The sequence below is a fragment of the Rana temporaria genome, chromosome 6 (genome assembly GCF_905171775.1).
Source record: "Rana temporaria chromosome 6, aRanTem1.1, whole genome shotgun sequence".
NCBI lineage: Eukaryota > Metazoa > Chordata > Amphibia > Anura > Ranidae > Rana > Rana temporaria.
Window position 1 is genome coordinate 61,290,887 of NC_053494.1, and position 23,888 is coordinate 61,314,774.

The window sequence follows — 23,888 nt, forward strand, 5'->3', positions numbered from 1 at the left end:
GGCCTGCAGATGACCTGTGACATGCGTTTCAGTCAGTGCCATTATATTAGCCTTCTGTGCTTTCAAATAGGCCAGGGCTGCAGTTCGCTTAATTTTATTTCTCACCCCCCCTAACATTCCACGTTAGAAATTTAATAGACGTCATGGCGTCACTAGGTGTATAGTGTACCGTCGGACCAGCAGGGTAGCATAGGAATACATTAAGCACATTAATCTACCTACATACGGGTTTCCCTTTCTCAGTATAGCATCATGTACACGACCCCTTACATCTCTATAACATTCCTTACATCTCCGAAACATAAGCGGGTCACAACGGTGACCCTGTCAACTTACCTCCCCCTCCCAGCCCATCACCTCCCCAACCTGGTGTGAGCATTTGATCCCTCAACCGTGTATCCAACAAAAAATAGAATCTAATCATATCTTCCAGCAGGTAATCCTGACTGGAGGCACATATCTTGTAGTCTATGAAAAACTTTACATCACAAAACCAATTTGTTACGTGGGGGCGATTATTCACTGAGCAACACATGGTATCGGAGTCGGGGAAAGTTAACATCCCCATGATGATGAAAAAAAGGGGAATGAGGCCCCTGCATTCCGATAAGAGGAGCGAAGAGAAAAACATATAAAACAAAATTTGGGGCCTTGCTCCTCCCGCTCGCCAGTGTATAACACATTGAGCCCTCCCCACCACTTCCAGCATGACCTCACCGGATCCATTGTTCGTCCGCAGGTATAATGAAAAAACAGAAAAGTATATAAGTAGATATGATGGTAGTAAAACAAACCCCCCATAAGGAGGGAGAACATATGTGAAATCAAGGTCTGTCCCAACCTCTTCTGAGCCCCCCCTAGTTCTGCATGCGGCCGTTTCCTCCCCAGCCACGGCCCACCGCTCGCAGCAGAATTCAGCAGGAGCTTGTTGAAAGCACAGGTCCTGACAGCCCGTGAGTCAGGGGCGAGGGACGAGCCAGGAGTGGGGTAGATGTAGGATAAATAGGGGGGGGGGATTCCTGATGGAGACCGAGGGGTTCGGGACAAAACTGGTGCAAAGCAAAATAAACTTGGAGTCCCATCCACATTACCCGGGGGGTCCGGGACCCCATCTCGCTCTCCTCTTCGTCTAGGCCCCAAGTTCTCAGGCCCCTGACAAAAAAAGAAGGAAAAAAAAAAGGGGGGGGGAACAGATATCCCCAACGGTCTCCAGGAAACAGTACTCACGGTTCATCTTAGCAGGGTTCATTCCTGCCTTCCCTTGCGGTCCAGCCACGCTGCGGCTGGGGTGTCAAAGAACTGTGCCCTTCCATCTTCTTCCACTCTGAGCCTTGCTGGGAATAACATGGCATACTTGAGGTGCAGCACTCTCAAGCGACGCTTCACATCCTGGTATTGCGCTCGTTTCTTTTGCACTTCATTGGAAAAGTCCGGGAACACCGCCACGTGGCCATTGCCCATCTTCATATTCCCCTTTTCTCTTGACAGGCGCATAATTTTATCCCTGTCTCTGAAGTTCAGGAATTTAGCAATAAATGTACGGGGGGGGGTGCTCCCTCAGGTGGGGGCTTTGCAGGTATTCGGTGCGCCCGCTCCACCGCAAACATCACTGAGAATGCTTCTCTCCCATATTCTCCTATAAGGAGATTCTCCAGGAATTCTGCTGGTTCCCTGCCCTCAGCTCTCTCAGGAAGTCCTATGAACCGCAAATTACAGCGGCGGAGCCTGTTCTCCATTTCATCCTGATGGGCATGGAGTTGCCGTATCTGCTGCTGCATGTCATCTGTTGCTTCTTGCAGGGGAATCAGTACATCCTCCGCCGCGCTGATCCGGGCCTCCGTTTCAGAGACCCGCTCTCTGACCGTGGACAGGTCCTGTCTCATGAGGGAGATATCTATCTTTACCTCATCGATCTTGGCTGTAAGCGTGCTTTGCAGCGTGGCTATAGCCTCCAACACCTTCGATGTGTCCTCCGCATGGCGCCCTTCTCCCGGAGGTTCGTCGGCGCCATCTTTGGCCTGTTCCTCCTCTCCTCCATGTCTGTATTTGGCCAGCTTATCCGCCGCTGCGGACGACTTTTTCGGCGGGGACATTCTCCGTTCCGGTCCCGGAGACGGTTAGCTGTATCGTGGGTGCTTTTCAACCCCAACGGCTGTCTCAGGCTGTGTATCAGGAGATTCGGCGAGAGGAGCTCCGGCGCCCTGCTTCCTACTCCATTGCCAGTCAGGCCACGCCCCTCGCTGGATATGCTATTTGCATACATATTCTGACTCTGGCATGTATGGTGTGGAGGGAGCCTAACAGCTGGACAAATTTGACAACACAAATATAGATCTACCCCTGTGGCATAACCCCACGTTTCCTCATGTCCTAAACTTCACAGACTATTCCTTCTGGGAAAATAGGGGACTTGTTGCTCTACAAGCCATGTACACAGGGAATGTTATGGCTTCCTTTATGGATTTTACAGAGAAAATATGAACTCCCCGTACGCTTTTATTACAGGTATCTCCCAGTTGCATCATGTTTTACAAACTTAATTTGGTGTTACTAGCGTCAAGTTCTCGGACTATCAACTGATTGGGGTGTTAAGGTCACAAGGCCCTAAGTGTCTATTCTCCGTCTACTCCCGTTTATTGGCTACCTCCCTTTACACCAGGGATATGCAATTAGCGGACCTCCAGTTGTTGCAAAACTACAAGTCCCATCATGCCTCTCGGTGTCATGCTTATGGCTTTCAGAGTCTTGCTATGCCTCATGGGACTTGTAGTTCTGCAACAGCTGGAGGTCCGCTAATTGCATATCCCTGCTTTACACCAATCCTCTGGAGGTTCACAATAAATGGCAAACACTTGTACCCGATCTGTCGGACGAGGACTGTGAGGAAGCATGTACCTCTCATTTAACCGGCTATTAATAACAAGCTTATTCAATTATACATGGTACATCGGTCTTGCCCTAACCCCCGTAAGGTTGCACGCGATGCATTGTATCCCTACATCATGTACTAGATGTACCAGCCACTGTGCAGACTTTATTCACGTTATGTGGCTATGCCCTGTTAAGGTGTACTGGAAACAGGTGATTGATAAACTGTCTAAAATTCTCTCGGTCTCTGTGCCATGTGATCCACACATCTGTCTATTGGGTATACTGGACTAAGAATAATGGCCAAAATTTTCTAGAATAATGCTGAGAGAAGCTCTATTTTTAGCTCGAAAGGCTATCACACTTAAGTGGAATCATTCTGCTCCCCCATCTACTCGTCAATGGATCCAGATGGTGAATCAGATACTGCCTTATGAAAAAATAAGGCAGTATTTGATCATAGGAGTTGTTCCAGCAAATATGAAAAGGTGTGAAACATTTGGTGCTCCTCCACTCTCACCTCTTCTTCTAATTTGTGAATAATTGGTTTTCTATACTTGAAATGTGTGCAAATTGGAGAACAACATTCTGTACTGTGATTAATGTTATAATGAATCCAGACTGTGCTTGTATGTAACTGATCTTTATTAGGACTGGACACAAGTATATACAAATGTGAATTTCTACTTCTCGTGTATTTGTGTACCAGACTTTATAATTTCTTGCGCTCATGTTGAGTGTGTTGTACCAAGATTTTTTTTATATATCTGCCAATAAAAATAAAAAAAATTATATTTTCCATATTTCAAAATGGCAGTCAGGTGTGTCAAGCAAGAAGCAACTTCTAAGTGTCCAGCCTTCTATAGCAAGACTCATACAGACAGTGTCTGTTAAGTGATCAATATGAATTGTGCAGAATCCAAGGGATGAGTTTTGGCTTGTTGATCTTGTTATTGGTTGGATACGCTTTGCTTAACCACTTAACCACCAGCCGCCGTCTACAAACGGCGGCAAGGTGGTTGCTTAACTGGGGGTCGCCGTTCTGAAACGGCGCCCACCAGAAGCAGTAATGCGCGCCGCCTCGGGCGCGCACACAGAAAATTCTGTGCGCGCCGGGTCTATGAGACCCGGCGCTACACAGATCACGGTAATTGACCGGCAACGGCGGTCTTTTACCATGTGATCGCGCCGTCCAATGACGGCGCGATCACAGGTAAACAAACCGGCGTCATTTGATGCCGGTTCCTCCCTCCTCTCGCTGTACCGATCGGTACAGTGTGAGAGGAGAGCGCGGATGGCAGCAGCAGTGTGGGATGGATCTGTGACTATTGCAGTCACAGATCCATCCATCCCTGCTCAGCCATCCCTGCATTAACCCCTGCAATACTCTGCCTTCCCTGTGCAATACTCTGCATTAACCCCCTGCAATACTCTGCCTTCCCTGTGCAATACTCTGCATTAACCCCTGCAATACTCTGCCTTCCCTGTGCAATACTCTGCATTAACCCCTGCAATACTCTGCCTTCCCTGTGCAATACTCTGCATTAACCCCTGCAATACTCTGCCTTCCCTGCGCAATACTCTGCAATGCTCTGCCTTCCCTGCGCAATTACTCTGCAAAACACCCGCGCAATACTCTGCAAAACACCCGCGCAATACTCTGCAAAACACCCGCGCAATACTCTGCAAAACACCCGCGCAATACTCTGCAAAACACCCGCGCAATACTCTGCAAAACACCCGCGCAATACTCTGCAATACCCCCGCGCAATACTCTGCAATACCCCCGCGCAATACTCTGCAATACCCCCGCACCAATACTCTGCAATACCCCCGCACCAATACTCTGCAATACCCCCCACACAATACTCTGCAATACCCCCGCACCAATACTCTGCAATACCCCCCACACAATACTCTGCAATACCCCCCACACAATACTCTGCAATACCCCCGCACCAATACTCTGCAATACCCCCGCACCAATACTCTGCAATACCCCCGCACCAATACTCTGCAATACCCCCGCACCAATACTCTGCAATACCCCCGCACCAATACTCTGCAATACCCCCGCACCAATACTTTGCAATACCCCGGCCAATACTTTGCAATACCCAGAAAATACTCTGGGGAAAAAAATGTGTTTTAACCACTTCCCGCCCACGTCATATGAGGTCCTTGACTTTGTGCAGGGATATCTAAATGATGCCTGCAGCTACAGGCATCATTCAGATATCATTTTTTTCAGCCGGCGATTCTCTACACCATAAGAACAATCATGGCGGCTGTTCCGCCTCTTGATCGTTCTTACGGGAGGCAAAAAGGGACGTCCCCACTCCCTTCGCCCTCCGGTGCTTCTTCTGACTCACCGCTGCGATCGAAGCCAGGATCGTTTTTTTTCTTGTTTTTTTTCAGGCTTCCCAGCCTAGAGGTGAGATGTGGGGTCTTATTGACCCCATATCTCACTGTAAAGAGGACCTGTCATGCTATATTCCTATTACAAGGGATGTTTCCATTCCTTGTAATTGGAATAAAAGTGATCAAAACATTTATTTTTGGGGAAAAACGTGTCAAACTAAAATAAATTAAGTAAAATGAACAATAAAAATAAAAAAAAATATTTAAAGCGCCCCTGTTCCCGCGTGCTCGTATACAGAAGCGAATGTGTACGTAAGTCCCGCCCACATATGAAAACGGTGTTCAAACCACACATGTGGGGTATCGCTGCGAACGTTAGAGCGAGAGCAATCATTTTGGCCCCAGACCTCCTCTGTAACTAAAAACATGTAACCAGTAAAAACATTTAAAACGTCACCTATGGGGATTTTTAAGTAGCGAAGTTTGGCGCCATTCCACAAGCGTGTGCAATATTGAAGGGTGACATGTTGGGTATCTATTTACTCGGCGTAACTTCGTCTTTCATATTATGCAAAAACATTGGGCTAACTTTAATGGTTTTTTTTTAAAAAAGCACAAAACTGTTTTATTTCCCAAAAAAATGCGTTCGAAAAATTGCTGTGCAAATACCATGCGCGATAAAAAGTTGCAACGACCGCCATTGTATTCTCTAGGGTCTTTGCTAAAAAAGCATATATAATGTTTTGGGGTTCTATGTAATTTTCTAGCAAATAAATGATGATTTTTCCATGTAGGAGAGAAATGTCAGAATTGGTCTGGGTGTTCCAGAACGCCTGATGGTGCTCCCTGCATGTCGGGCCTCTGTATGTGGCCACGCTGTGTAAAAGTCTCACACATGTGGTATCGCCATACTCGGGAGGAATAGCAGAATGTGTTTTGGGGTGTAATTTGTGGTATGCATATGCTGTGTGTGAGAAATAACCTGGTAATATGAAACTTTTGTGGGGAAAAAAAAAAAAAAAAAAAAAAACCTTGATTTTGCAAAGAATTGTGGGAAAAAATGACAACTTCAAAAAACTCACCATGCCTCTTTCTAAATACCTTGGAATGTCTTCTTTCCAAAAAGGGGTCATTTAGGGGGTATTTGTACTTTTCTGGCATGTTAGGGTCTCAAGAAATGAGATAGGCCGTCAGTACATCAGATGTGATCAAATTGATCTATTTTCAGTAATTGGTACCATAGCTTGTAGACCCTATAACTTTCACCCAGACTAAATAATATCCAAATTTTTATTTTTATTTTTACCAAAGATATGTAGCAGTATACATTTTAGGCCAAATTTATGAAGAAAAATTCATTTTTTGCAAAATCTTATAATAGAAATGAAGAAATTCATTTTTTTACAAAATTTTCGTTCTTTTTTCATTTATAGCGAAAAAAATAAAAACCGCAGAGGTGATCAAATACCACCAAAAGAAAGCTCTATTTGTGGGAAAAAAAGGACACAAATTTCATTTGGTTACAGTGTTGTATGACTGAGTTATTGTCATTCAAAATGTGAGAGCACCGAAAGCTGAAAATTGGTCTGGTTATTAAGTGGGTTTAAGTGCCCAGTTGTCAAGTGGTTAAAAAAAAAAAAAAAAGTAATTAAACATTTGGCATGTCTATTTTATACTTTTAAATGTTGCTGTAACATTTTCTTTCTAAAATGTATTATTAGTTCTGATTCATGTGCTTTTAACATACTACCTGTATATACTGATTTATTATTTGCTCTTGTGGTGTCTCCCCTTAGGGAGGAAAAGATTGCCATAATGCGTGAAAAGCACACCGCACTCATGAAACCTATTGTGTTTGCCCTTGAGCACGTTTGTAGTATTACTTCGACACCTGCTGAGACACCCCATGAAAAATGGTTCCAGGACACCTATGGGGAGGCTATTGAAAATGCTCTAGAAAAACTTAGAAATCCATCCAATCCTGCCAATCCTGGAAACGGCTGGATGCCATTCAAGCAGGTATTTAAAAATAAGTTATAAACTTGCTGATCTAACAACTGTGATTTTAGATTTTGACTTTTTATAAAGCAGCCTGTAAATCGAAAATCTTACAAACGAACTAATTGCATCATATGAATCGAGACACTTTTCTGTAAGGGGACATGCTACTTTAAAGGAAACCACTAATCTTAAATGAAACATTCAGCAGAGCCAAAGTTGCTTCAATTGGCAATCCTTGCCCAACTGAGCTAATTGCATATAAACGTGATTAAAGAAAAATCTGTCATGAGCTATATTGACCTTCATTGCGGTTTCATGAGTCTAGTGAAGAAAGGACAAAGATCACAGCTGTGCAGCAGTAGATATGTTTTACCCAGCCCATTTGACAGTCTTTTTGCTTTGTCCACCGTTTAGCTTGTCTGTGTCTCGCAGTGCATGAGATGGTCATTTTGTTTACTGTTTATGTCTTCTCAGTTATTGAAATTTCACCCTGACAGATTATTCTGTTCCTTTGCAGGTTATGCTAAGCTTGCAGCAAAGAGCACAGAAACGGACAAGCTACTTGTTACGACTTGAAGAAATTAGCCCTTGCTTGGCTTCCATGACAAACACTGAAATAGCCTTACCAGGGGAATTCTCAGACAGAGACGCCATCACAATTCACAGTGTAGGCAGTACTATCACTATCTTACCTACAAAAACAAAACCAAAAAAGTTCATCTTTCTGGGATCTGATGGTAAAAACTACCCATATCTTTTCAAAGGTAAGGGAGTATCATTATACATATATGCTGTTTGAGCTGCAGTGGTGTTTTTAATTAATACCTTCATGACCAACATTTCTATCCCAACAGGTTTGGAAGACTTGCATCTTGATGAACGCATTATGCAGTTCCTCTCTATTGTCAATACCATGTTTGCAACAATTAATGGTCAAGAGTCTCCCCGTTTTCGTGCAAGACACTATTCAGTCACACCCCTTGGCACTCGGTCTGGGCTTATTCAGTGGGTGGATGGAGCCACTCCTCTTTTTGGTCTTTATAAACGATGGCAACAGAGGGAAGCTGCTTTGCAAGCACAAAAGGTATTAACTTTGAGTTAAGATATGAGTTTATATCCTGTGTCCACTATGTATATTCTTGCTGTTTGATCAAAGACTTGGGGCTGGTTCTCCCAACCCGCACAGGGAAACATTCAGTTTTCCTGTGTGGGCTAGTGTCTGTATAGGGCAGGCTTTTCAGGGGGCAAAAGCAAGCTGCATACTGTGGAGGAAAACTGCAAACCTATTGACAAAATTCTTTATAGCTGCCGTCTGCATTCTAGTTTGAGCAGGGCACATAGAAAACAATTGTTTTCTGTGTGAGTTCTGTGAATGAATTAACTACAAGAGGCCTACTGGAATGGAGTACTCTCATAGTCTATTGATTCCACCTGCCATTCAGTAACTGCTTGCCTATATTGGAGGTACCTGCAGACAGCATACTGTGAAGCCTGCAAGATGCCTGGCATTGAACCCATGATCTGCAGATTGGACAATTCTGCTGTTGTAAAGATTAGCTTGTTATTTTTCTAGAATGTCAATTTTTTGAGACTGTCCCAATTTTTTGCCATAATTGCTTTAACCTGCTTATGTTGGGTCGAAAACGATGTAAGCATAGCCCACTTGAAACTATCATCAGTCTCTCGTTTAGGCTTAACTTCAAACAGAGATTTTCTCCACACTTCTAAGGTGCTCTGAAGTTCATGGTCAATCACAGTAGGGTCATAACCCTTATCCAAAAATCTCTGTTTAAGAACATTGGCCTGTGCTTTAAAAGTTTCAGTGCTGGTACAATTTCTGCAAGGAATAGATTTAAGCCATGAACGATGGTGACAACTGTCAATGGGAATGAATTGCTTGAAAAAGGTTTAAAATTCAAACCGTCTATTGTTGATTTAGATCTCCAAGTCCAGAAAATGGATACTCTCTGTACTGGCCTCATAACTCAATGAGATGCCCCTATCATTGGCATTCAAATGGCAAAAACATTTCTGCAAGTGTGCACTATTCTCTGTGCCACTAAACCCATTTAAAAAAAAAAAAAGTATATGTTAAAGTAGTTGTAAAAACAAAGGGTTTCAGAAGGTTTTCTAAATTCATGCATTCTATGCATGAAGATAAAAAGCCTTCTGTGTGCAGCAGCGCCCCTAATACTTACCCTGAGGTCCCTCTAGCGATGTTGTAGGAATGTCTCGGCCGTCCAGGACTTGCCACCTCGTTGGCTGAGACAGCAGCGCAGTGCCGTTGGCTCCCGCTGCTGTCAATCTTCAGTTAGCCAATGAGAATACAAAGGGGGCTGGGCCGCAGCTCTGTGTCTGCTCTGTGCAGTGTGTTTGTAACATGTTTTGTTTTTAATAAAAAAAAAAACACTACAAATACTTTAAGAGCAAGGTAGTCTTTTTTTGGTGGCTATTTTCTTGGCTCACAGGGACTTGGCAATGGTTGCACTTTCCTGTAAGGAAGCTTTCCTGATTCTTCACCAGGATTAGGTGGCCCTTGTACACTTTTCTACCCAAGGTGTTTTTTTTTTGTTCCACTGGCATTAGGGCGTCTCTTTGTTCTAATTTTGGATATTTAAATCCTTGTTTGTTCTACCTGACAATAGTAATACCCAGCTGCTGTGGTGTCGAGAGGTTCCTCCTTGCCCAGTAAAGACCCATTCCACCAGCATTGTCCTCGCATTCTGGGTTATTCAGAATCTAGCTCCTTTTTCAATTCAGTAAATGTGTTGAGAAGACCAGGTAGCAACCTTACAAAGTTCTTCAAACATTGTACATTGTATACCCAGTGAAGTGACTACCCTTAGGCTGGCCATACATTATACAATTTTCTTGTACAATTTTCCTTTTATATATATATATATATATATATATATATATATATATATATACATATAATACGAGGTCAAACCTAACCACTTTCAATTAGTATGCAAACATGCAGGCCCTTCTCATAAAGCAAATAATTCTGGACAGCTGCACTTCCAGGAATTGTCTTTATTGAAGCTTCATATGACCGGTGGTTAACAGATGGAGCAGAAGACAGAGGAAACATGGTTTGAGCAAATCTTAGCGCTAAAATTTATGTGAAACGTATCTACCTTTTTGTCCCCTGGGCCATCTGTTAACCACCTGTTGCATGAAGCTCATTTTTGGAAGTGCAGCCATACGGAATCGGTTGGTTTATGATACAAAGCATGTGAGCTGGACTAGCATTCAGTCCGTGTGTATGTCGGTCTGTCAAATGTGCATGCTGGGAAATCGGCATCTGACCGTCTCCCGATCAGCGCTCTCAACCAATGGCAGAGCGCACTGATCAGAGTGTTCTGGCAGGGGGGCGTCCCCCTATCGGAACACAATAGGTCAGCGGGCCAGTTTTTATGGGCATTCAGCTCCCACTTCCTCCCCGATCTGCAGAGCAGGAAGGAAGTTCACCCCTCCTTCCTGCAATCTTCTGGGACACGTCACAGCATGCGCAGCCACAGCTGGGTGCCCACAGTTAGGTCGGCGCCTCAGAGCAACAGGACTCCGTGAGCCCGCATTGCTGGATCGTGGGACAGGCGAGTGTCTGATTAAGTCGGCAACTACACTTTATGTATGCTGACTTTTAAATGGGTGGAACTCCGCTTTAAGCTACAATTTTTATTGTAAGTTCTTTTCAATTAGATGTTGAAACTGTGATATAGTTGTCAGTGGTTTTAATTGCTTACATTATTTTTTTTCCCCCTACCCAGGCCCAAGATTCCTATCAGACTCCTCAAAATCCTGCAATGGTTCCCCGACCCAGTGAACTCTACTACAGTAAAATAGGTCCAGCCCTCAAAGTGGTTGGGCTGAGCTTAGATGTGTCTCGTCGAGACTGGCCTCTTAATGTGGTGAAGTCTGTACTAGAGGAATTAATGGAATCCACTCCTCCAAACCTGCTGGCTAAAGAATTGTGGTGCTCATGTGCTACAGCTGATGAGTGGTGGAAGGTTACGCAGGTGAGGGGGAGCTTTATTGCTTTTGCATTACCATCTTATGTTTTCTGTCATTGATTATTATGCATTTCTCTTATAAAGGTATACGTGTAATAAAAAATAAAAAAACATTTCATTTTTTTTATATATATATATATATATATATATATATATATATATATATATATATATTACACACACTTGCATCTCATAAAATTAGAATATGAAAAAATAACTTTCAGTCATTTAACTCTGTTACACGCAGAGTTTTATATATTTCAAGCATTTCTTTCTTTAAATTTTGATTATGGCTCTATGTAAAGGAAAGAATAGTTTAGTTCTGCTTTAAGTTGTTTGGGACAAAATTGGTATAGAGTTGTGTATGGGAAAAGGAACCCTGAGCCACCTTCATTTTGTGAGTAATTGTTAATGCATGGAGTTTGTAAATCTGACTAATTTTGTATGTAATTTTGTCATAAACATGCAATGTCTGAGACTTTCACAAGTCAGTGGAAATTTCGAGTCCATTAAAGCTATGTATTTAAGCTTGAGTATCATGATTATAACCCAACTCCCCTCCCCAACCCCCTCAGTTTCCTTCATTGGCTTGATTTTTATATTTTTACAGTCCTACGCCAGATCAACAGCTGTAATGTCAATGGTTGGCTATATCATAGGTCTGGGTGACAGGCATTTGGATAATGTTCTGATTGACATGACAAGTGGTGAAGTAGTTCACATTGACTACAATGTCTGCTTTGAAAAAGGTAAATATTCATACCTCTGTTTTAAATGACTATCACTTAGAACTGAGCAGTGTTTTTTCAATGCTTATTCTGTATGTTATCTTATAGGGAAGAGCCTACGCGTTCCTGAAAAGGTTCCCTTCCGAATGACCCAAAATATTGAAAGTGCACTGGGCGTGACAGGAGTGGAGGGAGTTTTTCGTCTGTCTTGTGAGCAGGTACATACAATACTTGTGTGATTTTTTTATTTATTTGCAGGCATCCCTCCAAGGCCTCTTGCACATTGCCTGAAAACGCTTAGTTTTCAGGTAGCTCAAACATTAGTACTGTGTGCAAGAGGCCTACATTGTAAAGGAGAATTATGGCTAGGACAAATCTTAACAAGTAGTGTGTGTGTGTGTGTGTGTGTGTGTGTGTGTGTGTGTGTGTGTGTGTGTGTGTGTGTGTGTTGAGATGTTTATGGGCTTAAAAAAGGTGGGGTAATTATGGCCGGGGGCATGAACCTCTGCTTGGACCCAGATGTCGATTGTACATCGCGTGTGCAGCGGGCTGGGAATGCACAATGGAAATTACTTAAAGAAATTACATCAACACCAATTGATGGATGTTTGGAGAATTCAACATCCGAAAATTCGTGACCTATACATTCCACTCCGCTGTACACGGGACGTACTCAAGAATCTACTTATTTTTGGTGGACCATAGATCTCTGGATGCAGTGACATATTCTGATATAGGAATAGTTACCTTGTCGGATCATGCTCCTGTATCAATTAACTTAAAAATAGAGGGAGCACAAAAGAGAAATATCTGGAGATTTAATGAAGACTTGATACAAGATGAAGAGGTCGCAAATAGGATTAAAAAGGAATTAGAGCTGTATTTTAAAACAAACAGCTCAGAACATATGTCTCAATCATTAGTATGGGAGGCGCACAAGGCCTACATTAGGGGCATACTGATTGCAATAAGAACAGCGGGAAAAAAAAAGGCTAATATTTTAGCAATCATGAAGGATCTGGTACATACCGATCAAGTGGGTTTTATCCCAGGTAGGGATAACAGCATTAGAACACTCCTACTGATACAGAAAATAAGAGAAAGTAATTCCCCAGGTCTACTTCTGTCAATAGACGCTGAAAAAACGTTTGACAGAGTAGATTGGGGATTTCTTCAGAACACAGAGGTTTATGGGGTGGGACCTAAGATGCTGGGGCGGATAAAGGCTCTGTACAGTCACCCAACCGCTAGAGTCAAAGTAAACGGGATGGTATCGGGGCCATTCGAGATGTTCAACGGGACCCGACAGGGGTGTCCCCTGTGCCCCTTACTGTCCCCCTTATCCTATCTTTAGAACCATTGCTGTCAGGGATTAGAAATAACCCTGACATCAGGGGGATACAGATGGAGGAAGAGGAACACAAACTTGCGGCATACGCCAATGACATTCTACTTTACATAATGAACCCAACGATAACTCTCCCTAACTTATTAAAAACTCTTAAAACATATGGGGAGGTATCAGTATCAGAAATACTTAATATAAGCGTCAAAGCACAGGATGAATGCAGATACAAACAAGACTTCCCATTTATCTGGAGAGATACCGAGTTAAAATATCTAGGAGTTAATATAACATCACCACCTGAGTTAATTTACTTGCATGATTTCATTCCAAACGGATTTAAATAAAATCGCATCCAGACAGAGATCTATGCTAGGGAGAATAAACCATTTCAAAATGCTAACCCTACCCAAGATTTTATACAAAATACAAATGTTACCGATCTCACTTCCAGAAGCATACTTCAAAACATTAAAAAAGTTATTAGGCAGTTTTTATATGGCAGAATAAAAAAACGTGCATAAGTATGGCAACACTAACAAGAGATAAGGCACACGGAGGTCTGGGGGTACCGGACATTAACACATATTATATGGCTATTCATATGGCACGGTGGTTGATTGGGTGAAAAATAATAAAGAGAAAACGTGGGTTAAATTGGAAAGTAGTATAAATAAGTCAATATTGGGGAAAGCGATTTGGATCCCGGCACAGTTTAGACAGCAAAAAGAGCACATGCACACGATTACACTGACATCAATGTCAATTTGGGATAGGGTACGCAAAAAAGAAAAATTGAGATTTAATCCCACTAAACGACACAAATTGTTTTGCACCGGGGAAGGCGAGTTTGTTTGGTAATTGGATAAAAACACGCACAACTAAAGGACATATTTAAAAGACGGTAATATTTGCACTTATCATGAACTAAGTATAAAAAAAGAAATATTTGAGCTAAACAGGTGGTGATATGCACAGCTGAAACATTTCGTTCAATCTCTCCCTTATCCGATTAGGCCGGAGGGCAATCTGCTCCCATTAGAGCGTTTGTGCTCAGCGCCGAACGGAAGGAGTGGGATTTCCCCGATCTATAAAATATTGACAGGGTTAAAAAATCCGGGGCCACCTCCGTATATAAAAAATTGGAAGAGGAGTTGGAAATGGGTGAAACTGAGATGGATGTTGGGAAAATATTACAGATGACGTATATTACAGCAACCAATTGTGGGCTGATAGAAATGAATTTTAAATGCCTAGCACGTTGGTATATAACCCCGGACATAGCACACCACCATCAAAGGGAAACCTCCAAATTTTGTTGGAGGGGCAGTTTGGAACCGGGAACTATGTCACACTTATGGTGGACTTGTCCAGAAATTAAAACATATTGGAACAAAGTTATTTTAATAAAGGAAATTACAGGAATCAAAATACCAGCTGGGCAGTGGGTTTGTTTGTTTCATGGGACAACAATGTATATTAAACAGTATATGAGAACCTTGCTTCCCCATTTCCTAAACACAGCGAAAAGTTTGATTCCCAGACAGTGGAAGGTTCCTAAGAGCCCTACAGTGAGGAACTGGCTATGTAAAATAAACAATATTTATTACATAGCTTGGGTTTATGGGGGAGGAAGGAGAAGGGGGGTTTAAACTGAAATGGCAAGATTGGGTAAAATATAAGCTGTCGCAGTGATTTGTAGACTGGATGGTATAGAGCAGGAAGGGCAAATAGACAATGAGATAGTAGGTCAGAGAGAGGAGGGTGGGTTGGGTGGGAGGGGGTTTGGGGTGGTTCAGGGCGGGGGGTTTCTTAAAACTGGAAAATAGTATTTTTGTATACTTTTTTGGGGCTGTAACAGGCTCTTTATATATTATGAAATAATAAAGCAATTCCACGACGATGTGAACTGTGATTGAGACAGCGCATGAACGCTAAACTGCTTAAGTCTCCTTACAGAGTTCTCTGAGGTGGAAAAAAAAAAAAAGTAGTGTGTGTTTGGGGTAATGAAAACAAAAGGAGCTGCGCTAATGAGGGAAATTGGTAACGGTGTAATACACACTAATTTAAGTGAAATAACAAAATGCTCATTAAAACAAGTGTGAAAAAAGGGTGTCACAACTTGTATAAACCTGTTGATATTCAATACGGTGAACTGAAAACATGAAATGCAAAAGGAACCAGCAACTGTGCTGGTTGCGACAAAAAAATGCACCAAACAGTCACTATGAATAATCTTCAACACAATGAAACAAATGCAGCACCCTGTGACGAATTTTCATAAAAAAAGGAAATAAGTGATTCCACCACCAAACGAAATCAAGGCTTATGAGCTTTCAAGCCAGAAAGGCTTGTCACTCAATTTTGGGTAGTTGGGATCTCCCGCTGCTGAAACCAAGTCGCTGACCTGACGTTCCTGGAGTGGCAACCTGGACAGTTCGACAATCCCAATCTGTCAGTACCAGCTGACACGCTAGATGTTGATAATGGACAAATAGGTCCAGGTCCAAATAGGTCCTCGCTGTATCACGGGAGTGCACCTGCAATTACTCGCCACCATGCGAGCTCTCACATGACTGTGGTCAGTAATTGCGGGGAGGACCAGAGACAGCCACCGAGGGACCCCAGAACATGTGGAACGGGGCCACTCTGCAAAACGAACTGCACAGTGGAGGGAAGTATAACATGTTTTTTTTTCCCTTTACAACCACTTTAAGTCAAAAGTGAAACTACTCACAAAGGCCTGAGGAAGGAGCAAGCACGCTCAAAATGCGAAGCCACCTCCTCTCACCCTGCACCCGGAAGTGACATCTCCGATCGCCATTGTGTTCCCTGCTGTTCCCATAGGCTGCTAATGCTGGAATCCACCCGCCCGAGCTGTCGACTGCACTTCAGAGACACGGGCGTTTAGGAGAAAACCCCTGGATTTTTCTTCAGGATTACTATCATGCATGTGTTTATGCTCCCTTTGTGAGTATCATGCATGTGTTCATGCTCCCTTTGTGAGTAGTTTTCACTTTTAATTTTTTTAAAGGATTTACCAATACTGTACTTTGAGGTGCTGTTTTCTTTTCCTTTGTTGCGTTGCAGACACTGCTTCTAGCTCTTTACACTGGCTGCCCTTAGTGCTGGTACATGGAATCCTCTCCCTCTTCACCTTAGAGCAGTGGTTCTCAACCTGGGGGTCAAATGATGATTTGCCAGGGGTCACCAAATCCTGGGCTGTTCCTGAAGCCCGCACCCCTCTCCAAGCTTTTTTGCGTCTGCCCAGCTGGGCGGTTCCTGGAGCCCACGGCTGCCCACTCAGCCTCTTTGCAGCCGCCCATTCAGTTCATGGCATGGCTGGGGGGCAGAGACTAGAGGTCCACTGACTGGTGAGGATTGTGAGGTGGGAGGGGCTGGAGGAGACCCCATCTCATTTTTTCCAAAAATCAAATACAAAAAGTCACAAAATCCTATAAGCCCACTCCCCTAAATGACCCAGCAGCTATAAAACACCAGCCAATGGGATGGAATCTGGGCGGGCCGCTACGTGTATGTGACTCCCGCCCACTTTCTTAAGCAGCCCAATCATTGGCTGGTGTTTGATAGCTGCAGGGTGGGAGGGCTGGTGTTTGATAGCTGCAGGGTGGGAGTCCCGCCCACCCCCGACATCACTTCTGACAGCTAGTCTCTGCATTCAGTTACATATAGTGTAACTGAAAGGGACAAAGCGGCTCAGTGTGAAACTGCCAGTGACACCAGCCAGTGCCAACCAGTGCTATCTGCCAGTGCCACCTGCCATTCAAATCGATGTGCTGGGGGCAATGCGATGCGATGTGCTGGGGCAATGCGGCGTGCTGGGGCGATGTGTGATGTTAAGGTGGCGCTGTGCTGGGGGAAGGAGGAAGCAGGAGGAACTCGGCACAGGGATGGTTGGAACCCCTCATAATGGGGCACAGTGGGTGTACAGACCCAGGAGCACAGCATAGGGATGGTGGGAACCCCTCATAATGGGCACAGCGGGTGTACAGACCCAGGAACTCAGCACAGGGATAGTGGGAACCCCTCAATATGAGCACAGCGGGTGTACAGACCCGGGAACTCAGCACAGGGATGGTGGGAACCCCTCATAATGGGCACAGCGGGTGTACAGACCCCGGAACTCGGCAAAGGGATGGTGGGAACCCCTCATAATGAGCACAGGGATGGTGGGAAACCCTCATAATGAGCACAGCAGGTGTACAGACCCGGTAACTCAGCACATGGATGGTGGGAACCCCCCATAATGAGCACAGCACAGGGTTGGTGGGAACTCCCCATAATGAGCACAGTACAGGGATGGTGGGAACTCCTCATAATGAGCACAGTACAGGGATGATGGGAACTCCTCATAATGAGCACAGTACAGGGATGGTGGGAACCCCTCATAATGAGCACAGCACAGGGATGATGGGAACCCCCCATAATGAGCACAGGGATGGTGGGAACCCCTCATAATGAGCACAGGGATTGTGGGAACCCCTCATAATGAGCACAGCACAGGGATGGTGGGAACCCCTCACAATGAGCACAGCAGGGGTACAAACCCAGCAGCACAGGGATGGTGGGAACCCCTCATCATGGGGCACAGCAGGTGTACAGACCCGGGAACTCGGCACAGGGATGGTGGGAACCCCTCATAATGGGCACAGCGGGTGTACAAACCCCTCATGAGCACAGCACAGGGATGGTGGGAACCCCTCATGAGCACAGGGATGGTGGGAACCCCTCATAATCACAGCAGAAGTACATCCCCAGGAACTCGGCACGGCACAGGGATGGTGGGAACCCCTCATAATGAGCACAGCAGATACTATTAGTCCTCTTTAAGCGTCCAGCTTTTTAAATTCATCATAACGAATGTTGGTAATTGTTATGAACAGTGAACCAATCTAGCCAAAATTTGTATTTCGTACGAATCCGAATTGAGTTTCGGGCACGAAATAACGGCTAATGCGAAACGGAACTAAACAAAATGAATTTATTGACGGCGCACATGTCTAGTATATGTATACACACATACCACAAGATACATATATAACAAGAGATGGATATATATAATCTTGTTATGTAGATATATCTGCACAGAAACAAATGATTTAGTATATTTACTGGTTCCTGGAGGGGAGGAGAGGTTTGCATAGATAAGGGGCGGCAACTTCCTCTGACACTCCTGTTGCTATGGAAACCTGACCTGAAACCTATTACATTGCTTGTGCAGCACTGAGCATGTGCGAGATCTGCAAGGCTGAAATCCAGGAAGTCATACAGTCTAACTTCAGATGCCCACACTTAAGATGGCCACGGTCTAATGCTAGTTTATAAACTTTCAAAATGCTGTAATAACCTAACAAAACGGACCTTAGTTTACAGACTAACTTTACTAGAATACATTAAGCTTGTGTATTATAGGGGTATTTTTATTTAAAAAGTGTAATTTCGGCCGGAATACCACTTTAAGTCATTAAATGACAAAATGTCTCTTGATAATTGGATCCCACTGTTCTGGTTTGCGGCAATCTCCCATTTTAACCCCTGGTATATCGGCGTCAGGCGTCCGGGGCTTAGAAACCCCCTCGGCATCCACGCATCTTCTCCATAGCTGACAGGATGAGCTATGCGGCTGCTGATTGGTCAGTGCTGCCCATGTGATGGCGCTGACCAATTGGAATGCTCCAAAACGTTCCTCCTGGCGAAGTACGTTTTGGTCATTCAGCTCAGGGGATTTCTAGACCCTGGACTCCTGACGCGCATATACCGGGGCTTAGAACGGGAGATTACCGTGGCCCAGGTCAGCGGGACCGGGGGGCGAGGAGGGGGTCCTGTTAAGTTCACCTTACAGGTTTTAAGCACTTCTGCTTAGTGAACGGACACAGCCTACTGTTTTCTATGAGGTGATTGAGTGGAAATGGACTGCCTGTCCGTTTCCATCCAATTGTCATCCAATCCGATCCGCCTGATTTATTGGGAAGCCCATCCGTCTGTTTTTTAGCGGATCGGATGGCATCCGCCGCCCCATAAAAAACAATGGGTGGTTAGATCGGGTCTGCCTGAGAAACAGACAGGCAGACTGGTGTGACAGGGGCCTTAGGGGAGTGGGCTTTTATAGGATTTAGTGCATTTTTGTGTTTTGATATTTGTAATAAAGTATTTGAATTTTCTTTAAAAAATTCCCCCTTTTGTCCATGTGCTGGATTGTTCAGTTGGTACAAGCCTCTTGGGGTGCAATATACCGCTGTTTCGATGGGGTGCTTTCCTAGGGATTGTTTCACATTAAAGGCTATATTCACCTTAGGATAAAATTCATTATGCAGTAAAGGGGTTCCAGTAAGTTATAAACAATAATCACGTGTGGTCAGTGAGTGAAGTCCCCAAAGCCTGGCCAGAAAACTTTAATTGTAAGCAATCGGCACCATGTGTTCAGTGATCAGCCCCTTCCTGCCTTGAGCATTGCCTTTTTACATCCTCTTTAGAAGTTTTCTAGTTTGTTTTGAATAGCTAAGCTTGCTTAGTTCTGTTGGCAAATAAGGTTGTCTTTTAACATCAGGTCCTCCATATAATGAGAAGAGGAAGAGAGACATTACTGACATTGCTTGAGGCTTTTGTTTATGACCCTCTTGTGGACTGGACTGCAGGGGGAGAGGCGGGATTTGCAGGTGCAGTCTACGGCGGAGGAGGACAACAGGCTGAAAACAAGCAAAGCAAACGAGAGATGGAAAGAGAGATCACACAAAGCCTCTTTTCCTCCAGAGTGGCTGAAATAAAGGTAACATTTATTTTAAATGATATTGTTTTGATTTGTCAGTTGATCAGATTATGATTTTAAATGTTATCTCTTAATCATACAATACACAGGACAAGAAGTCTAAAGCCCTGTACACGCGGGCAAGAATCTCGTCAGGAAAAAACGTTGTTTTCCCTGACGAGATTCTTAGCAAGAATATCTTGCCGCCCAAGTGTACAGACTCTCGTTACAAAAGAACCGGGGTTCTCTTGAAATGAAAGAGCGCGGTGACGTCATCGCGTATGACAAGCATGCGCTTGTCACATTCGATGCCGTCGCCGCCATCTTGCTGCACCCTACCTATGCCTAGGAAGCTACCGCGCTTGCGTCAGTCATTTTGGGCATGCGCGGGTTTCCACGGCGACAGGTAATTATACACACTCTTGGTTTCTTGGCAAGAAAACTGCCGAGAATATCACGACAAGAAAAATAGAGAACATGTTCTATTTTTCTCGTCGAGATTCTAGCCAGATTTCCACATGAGAAACCTGAAAGCCTCGTACACACGCTCGGTTTGCCGAGAAAAACGAGCGCGTGTACGAGGCTATAGACTGTGGGTTGTATGCCACTACCCTCAGGTGTTTGGACACTGGCAAAAGCTTTAAAACCGCTTCCCGGGCACCCTAATATAACCCCACCAATTTTGTTGGACTCCAGTTGTTTGATAGTGCCCTTAGATAATCAACGTTACTAAACCATTCTTTTAGACACTTCCATCAAGATTCAACTGCGTATTGCCTCAGGGCTTACAAGCAGTTTTTGGATCGGTTAGCCTCGATATACATCTTGGGAACCATACTGAGACACCACAGCGGTGGAGCTGGCCTGTAATGCTTGCTTCGGGCACTGGGTCCTGTATTTGGCATGTGGTGCAACAAGTTTAGCCAGAGAATGCTGTACAGGTCAAGGCAACAGTTAACATATCATTACGTTTACCTATTTAAAATAATGGGTATTTCCCATGCACAATTGCTGCTTTAGTGGTAACATATCTACATTATGCTTTCTGACAGGACTGTACCACAAATAAAAGCCAAGCGTTTTGCTCATGGTTCTCAATGAGTTTAACAGGCGGTTCCCCCTTTCAAACTTTGCAGCCTGAGTTAAAAATGCCACAGCTGCCAAACAAAGCATTTTGATGAGAAATGTTTTATCTGTGAATTTGCTGTACTATTTTCAGCACTCTATCTTAAAAGTACAGGACATATTGCAGAAAAGTGTCAGGAGCAAAGAGCGAGTTTGATCTGCACTGTGCTGTCCTGTGATGTGTGGGCATATAATTTGGTAAGGTGTATTTGGCATGTGGGACTGGTTGCATGGAATTATGAGCACATGGGACTTTATGGTTTGCACGTTTATTCATAAATAAATGTGAGCTCATCAAAAAAAAAAAAAATGACCTTTCGTGCGACATTACTTCAGTATTGATTTTATTTAGTTTTTGGATTTTGAATGTCATGAGAATTTCAGGACTGAATAAACTGAGGAGGAATTAAAGTTGAATGATGTGATTAGAAGATTTTATATTTGGCAAGAGGATATGGGGGAGTGAAGCAAATGCCACTGTGTGGTGGAATGCACAGAATCGCCTATATTTATGAGCACAATAAATTATTGGTTTATAATAGAAGGTGAATTTGAGCAGATATGGTTTATAATATTTTTTTCAGGAATATAAATGTAAATCCTACACCCCACTATTCCATTCCAAAATACTTTACTGAAAATCTAATTAATTTAACAAAAATAAAAAGAATAGTTCAACATGTTTCACCCAATCGTAACAGCTTTATTGTAATATTCCAAGGAATTTTGGCATGGAATACTATGTGTAGGATTTACATTTAAATTATTGGAATTGAAGAGCTCAGGTTCTGAGCTCCAGCGTCTCTCTCCACACAGCTGAAATGAGAACCAGGTTGAGCAGGTGTACGTTTTGTTCATCTATTTTGCAAAGGTTACCGGGTGGATCTTCAGGCTTCTGCAGATGCCAATTTTGACTGCAAGATACTTGAAGCTGTTGTCTTGAGTGTTTCGGGCCCATGACTCTTGGTATTTTGCGGGGGCCAATTTATTGCTGCTTGCTATGTTCCTCGCCCTCAATTTATTGCTGTGAGAGGTCCCATGGTCTTTCTTGTAATGTACTATTAAGATAATGGGAATTTCCACTTAGCGGAATAGTCCATATCTTGGTACTGGGCACAGGTATCCTCTGTTTCTAATTATTGCTTGCTGCAAACCAAAGTTAGGTGGGATTATAGGAGGGTGCACTGCATGTGTTCCAAAACATACTTTTTGCCAGTGCTCAATCCCCTTATAGTAGCAGGTTATCACCCCCAGTATTCTTGGACAGGTCACGGTCTTGTATGAATAACACTTTTTGTTGACAATTCTGCATCAGAACTCGTTGACTAGTTTGGGTTTAGAATGGTAGCCAAGTGCTTGCTTTTTTCCTGATTCACTCCTCTGTAAAGATTGAAAACTCTTCAGCCAAAAATACGATAGAGAAAAATTAAAAGCAGTCCTGTTTAAGTTTTTATGGTTTTACCTATTTGATGGCACTGGCCTTCTTTTCCCCCTAAAGTTTTTCTGTGCCTACTGTGAGGCCTCTCTGGTTGTGAAAGACTTTGCTTAATATTGTAGTAAATACTTTTCATTTTACAGGTGAACTGGTTTAAGAACCGGGATGAGATGCTAAGTGTCCTGCCTAAGCTAGACAGTAGCTTAGAGGAATATCTAAACTTGCATGAAGAATTGACAGAGGTGGAAAAGCTGCAAACCCGACTCGTGGAGGAGATGAGCTTCTTGGAAGGAGCTGAAGCCCCAGATCATCCTGCTCATACACTGCAGCACAGGTTTGTGATTTAGGAACTTAGCCTTTAGTAAATCAACCCCATAGTAACACCACCCTAAGTGGAGCTAGACAAATAGACTGTGCGCTTTTGCAAAGTGCAGTAGCACTCTGGGAGAGGAGTTGCTCCTGTGCTTAGTAAATGAGCAGAAACTCTGCTGACTTCCATCATTCAATCGTGTGCAAGCAAAAGTACTGTGGTTTTTGTTTTTTCCTTGCACGTGATTGGGTATTGTTTGCAAAGTGAAGCCTTGCCTCATTTACTAATCTCTGGAGAAACTGGACTTTGCAAAGTACACAGTCTATTTGCCTTTAGTATATCTATGCCTCTGTCTTCATATTGGGGTTATTTCAGGGGCAACAAGTGATAGAAAAATGCTCCAATGGGGACACGCATACATTTTAGTTACAGTAAGGAAGGTGTTAGTAATTATGAATGGCTGAATACCAAATATGCAATAATCACTTTGGGTGATTTTCCACAAAAAATATGTAGAGAGATGCAGGTGAAACTTGAAAAATTAGAATATCGGTCAAAAGTTCATTTATTTCACTAATGCAACTTAAAAGGTAAAACTAATATGAGATTGACTCATTACATGCAAAGCAAGATAGTTCAAGTCGTGATTTGTCATAATTGTGATGATTATGGCTTACAGCTCATGAAAACCCCAAATCCACAATCTCAGAAAATTTGAATATTACATGCAATCAATAAAACAAGGATTGTACATAGAACAATATCGGACCTCTGAAAAAGTAGAAGCATGCATATGTGCTCAGTACTTGGTTTGGGCTCCATTTGCAGCAATTTGCAATGCCCCATAGATTCTCTATGGGGTTCAAGTCAGGCGAGTTTGCTGGCCAATCAAGCACAGTAATATCACGGTCATTGAACCAGGTTTTGGTGCTT

General features: G+C 43.5%; 1 protein-coding gene across 2 annotated transcripts in view; it reads left to right on the forward strand.

The window, feature by feature from the left end:
- SMG1 (SMG1 nonsense mediated mRNA decay associated PI3K related kinase) overlaps positions 1-23,888 on the forward strand; it is a 233,206-nt gene that overhangs the window by 142,415 nt on the left and 66,903 nt on the right. For both annotated transcript variants that reach the window (XM_040356901.1, XM_040356902.1), the window contains exons 39-46: positions 7,026-7,248; positions 7,748-7,994; positions 8,085-8,314; positions 11,004-11,252; positions 11,857-11,995; positions 12,083-12,192; positions 19,888-20,106; positions 22,789-22,979. In XM_040356901.1, coding sequence (XP_040212835.1) covers positions 7,026-7,248; positions 7,748-7,994; positions 8,085-8,314; positions 11,004-11,252; positions 11,857-11,995; positions 12,083-12,192; positions 19,888-20,106; positions 22,789-22,979 — 1,608 coding nt within the window. The remainder of the gene's footprint in view (positions 1-7,025; positions 7,249-7,747; positions 7,995-8,084; positions 8,315-11,003; positions 11,253-11,856; positions 11,996-12,082; positions 12,193-19,887; positions 20,107-22,788; positions 22,980-23,888) is intronic.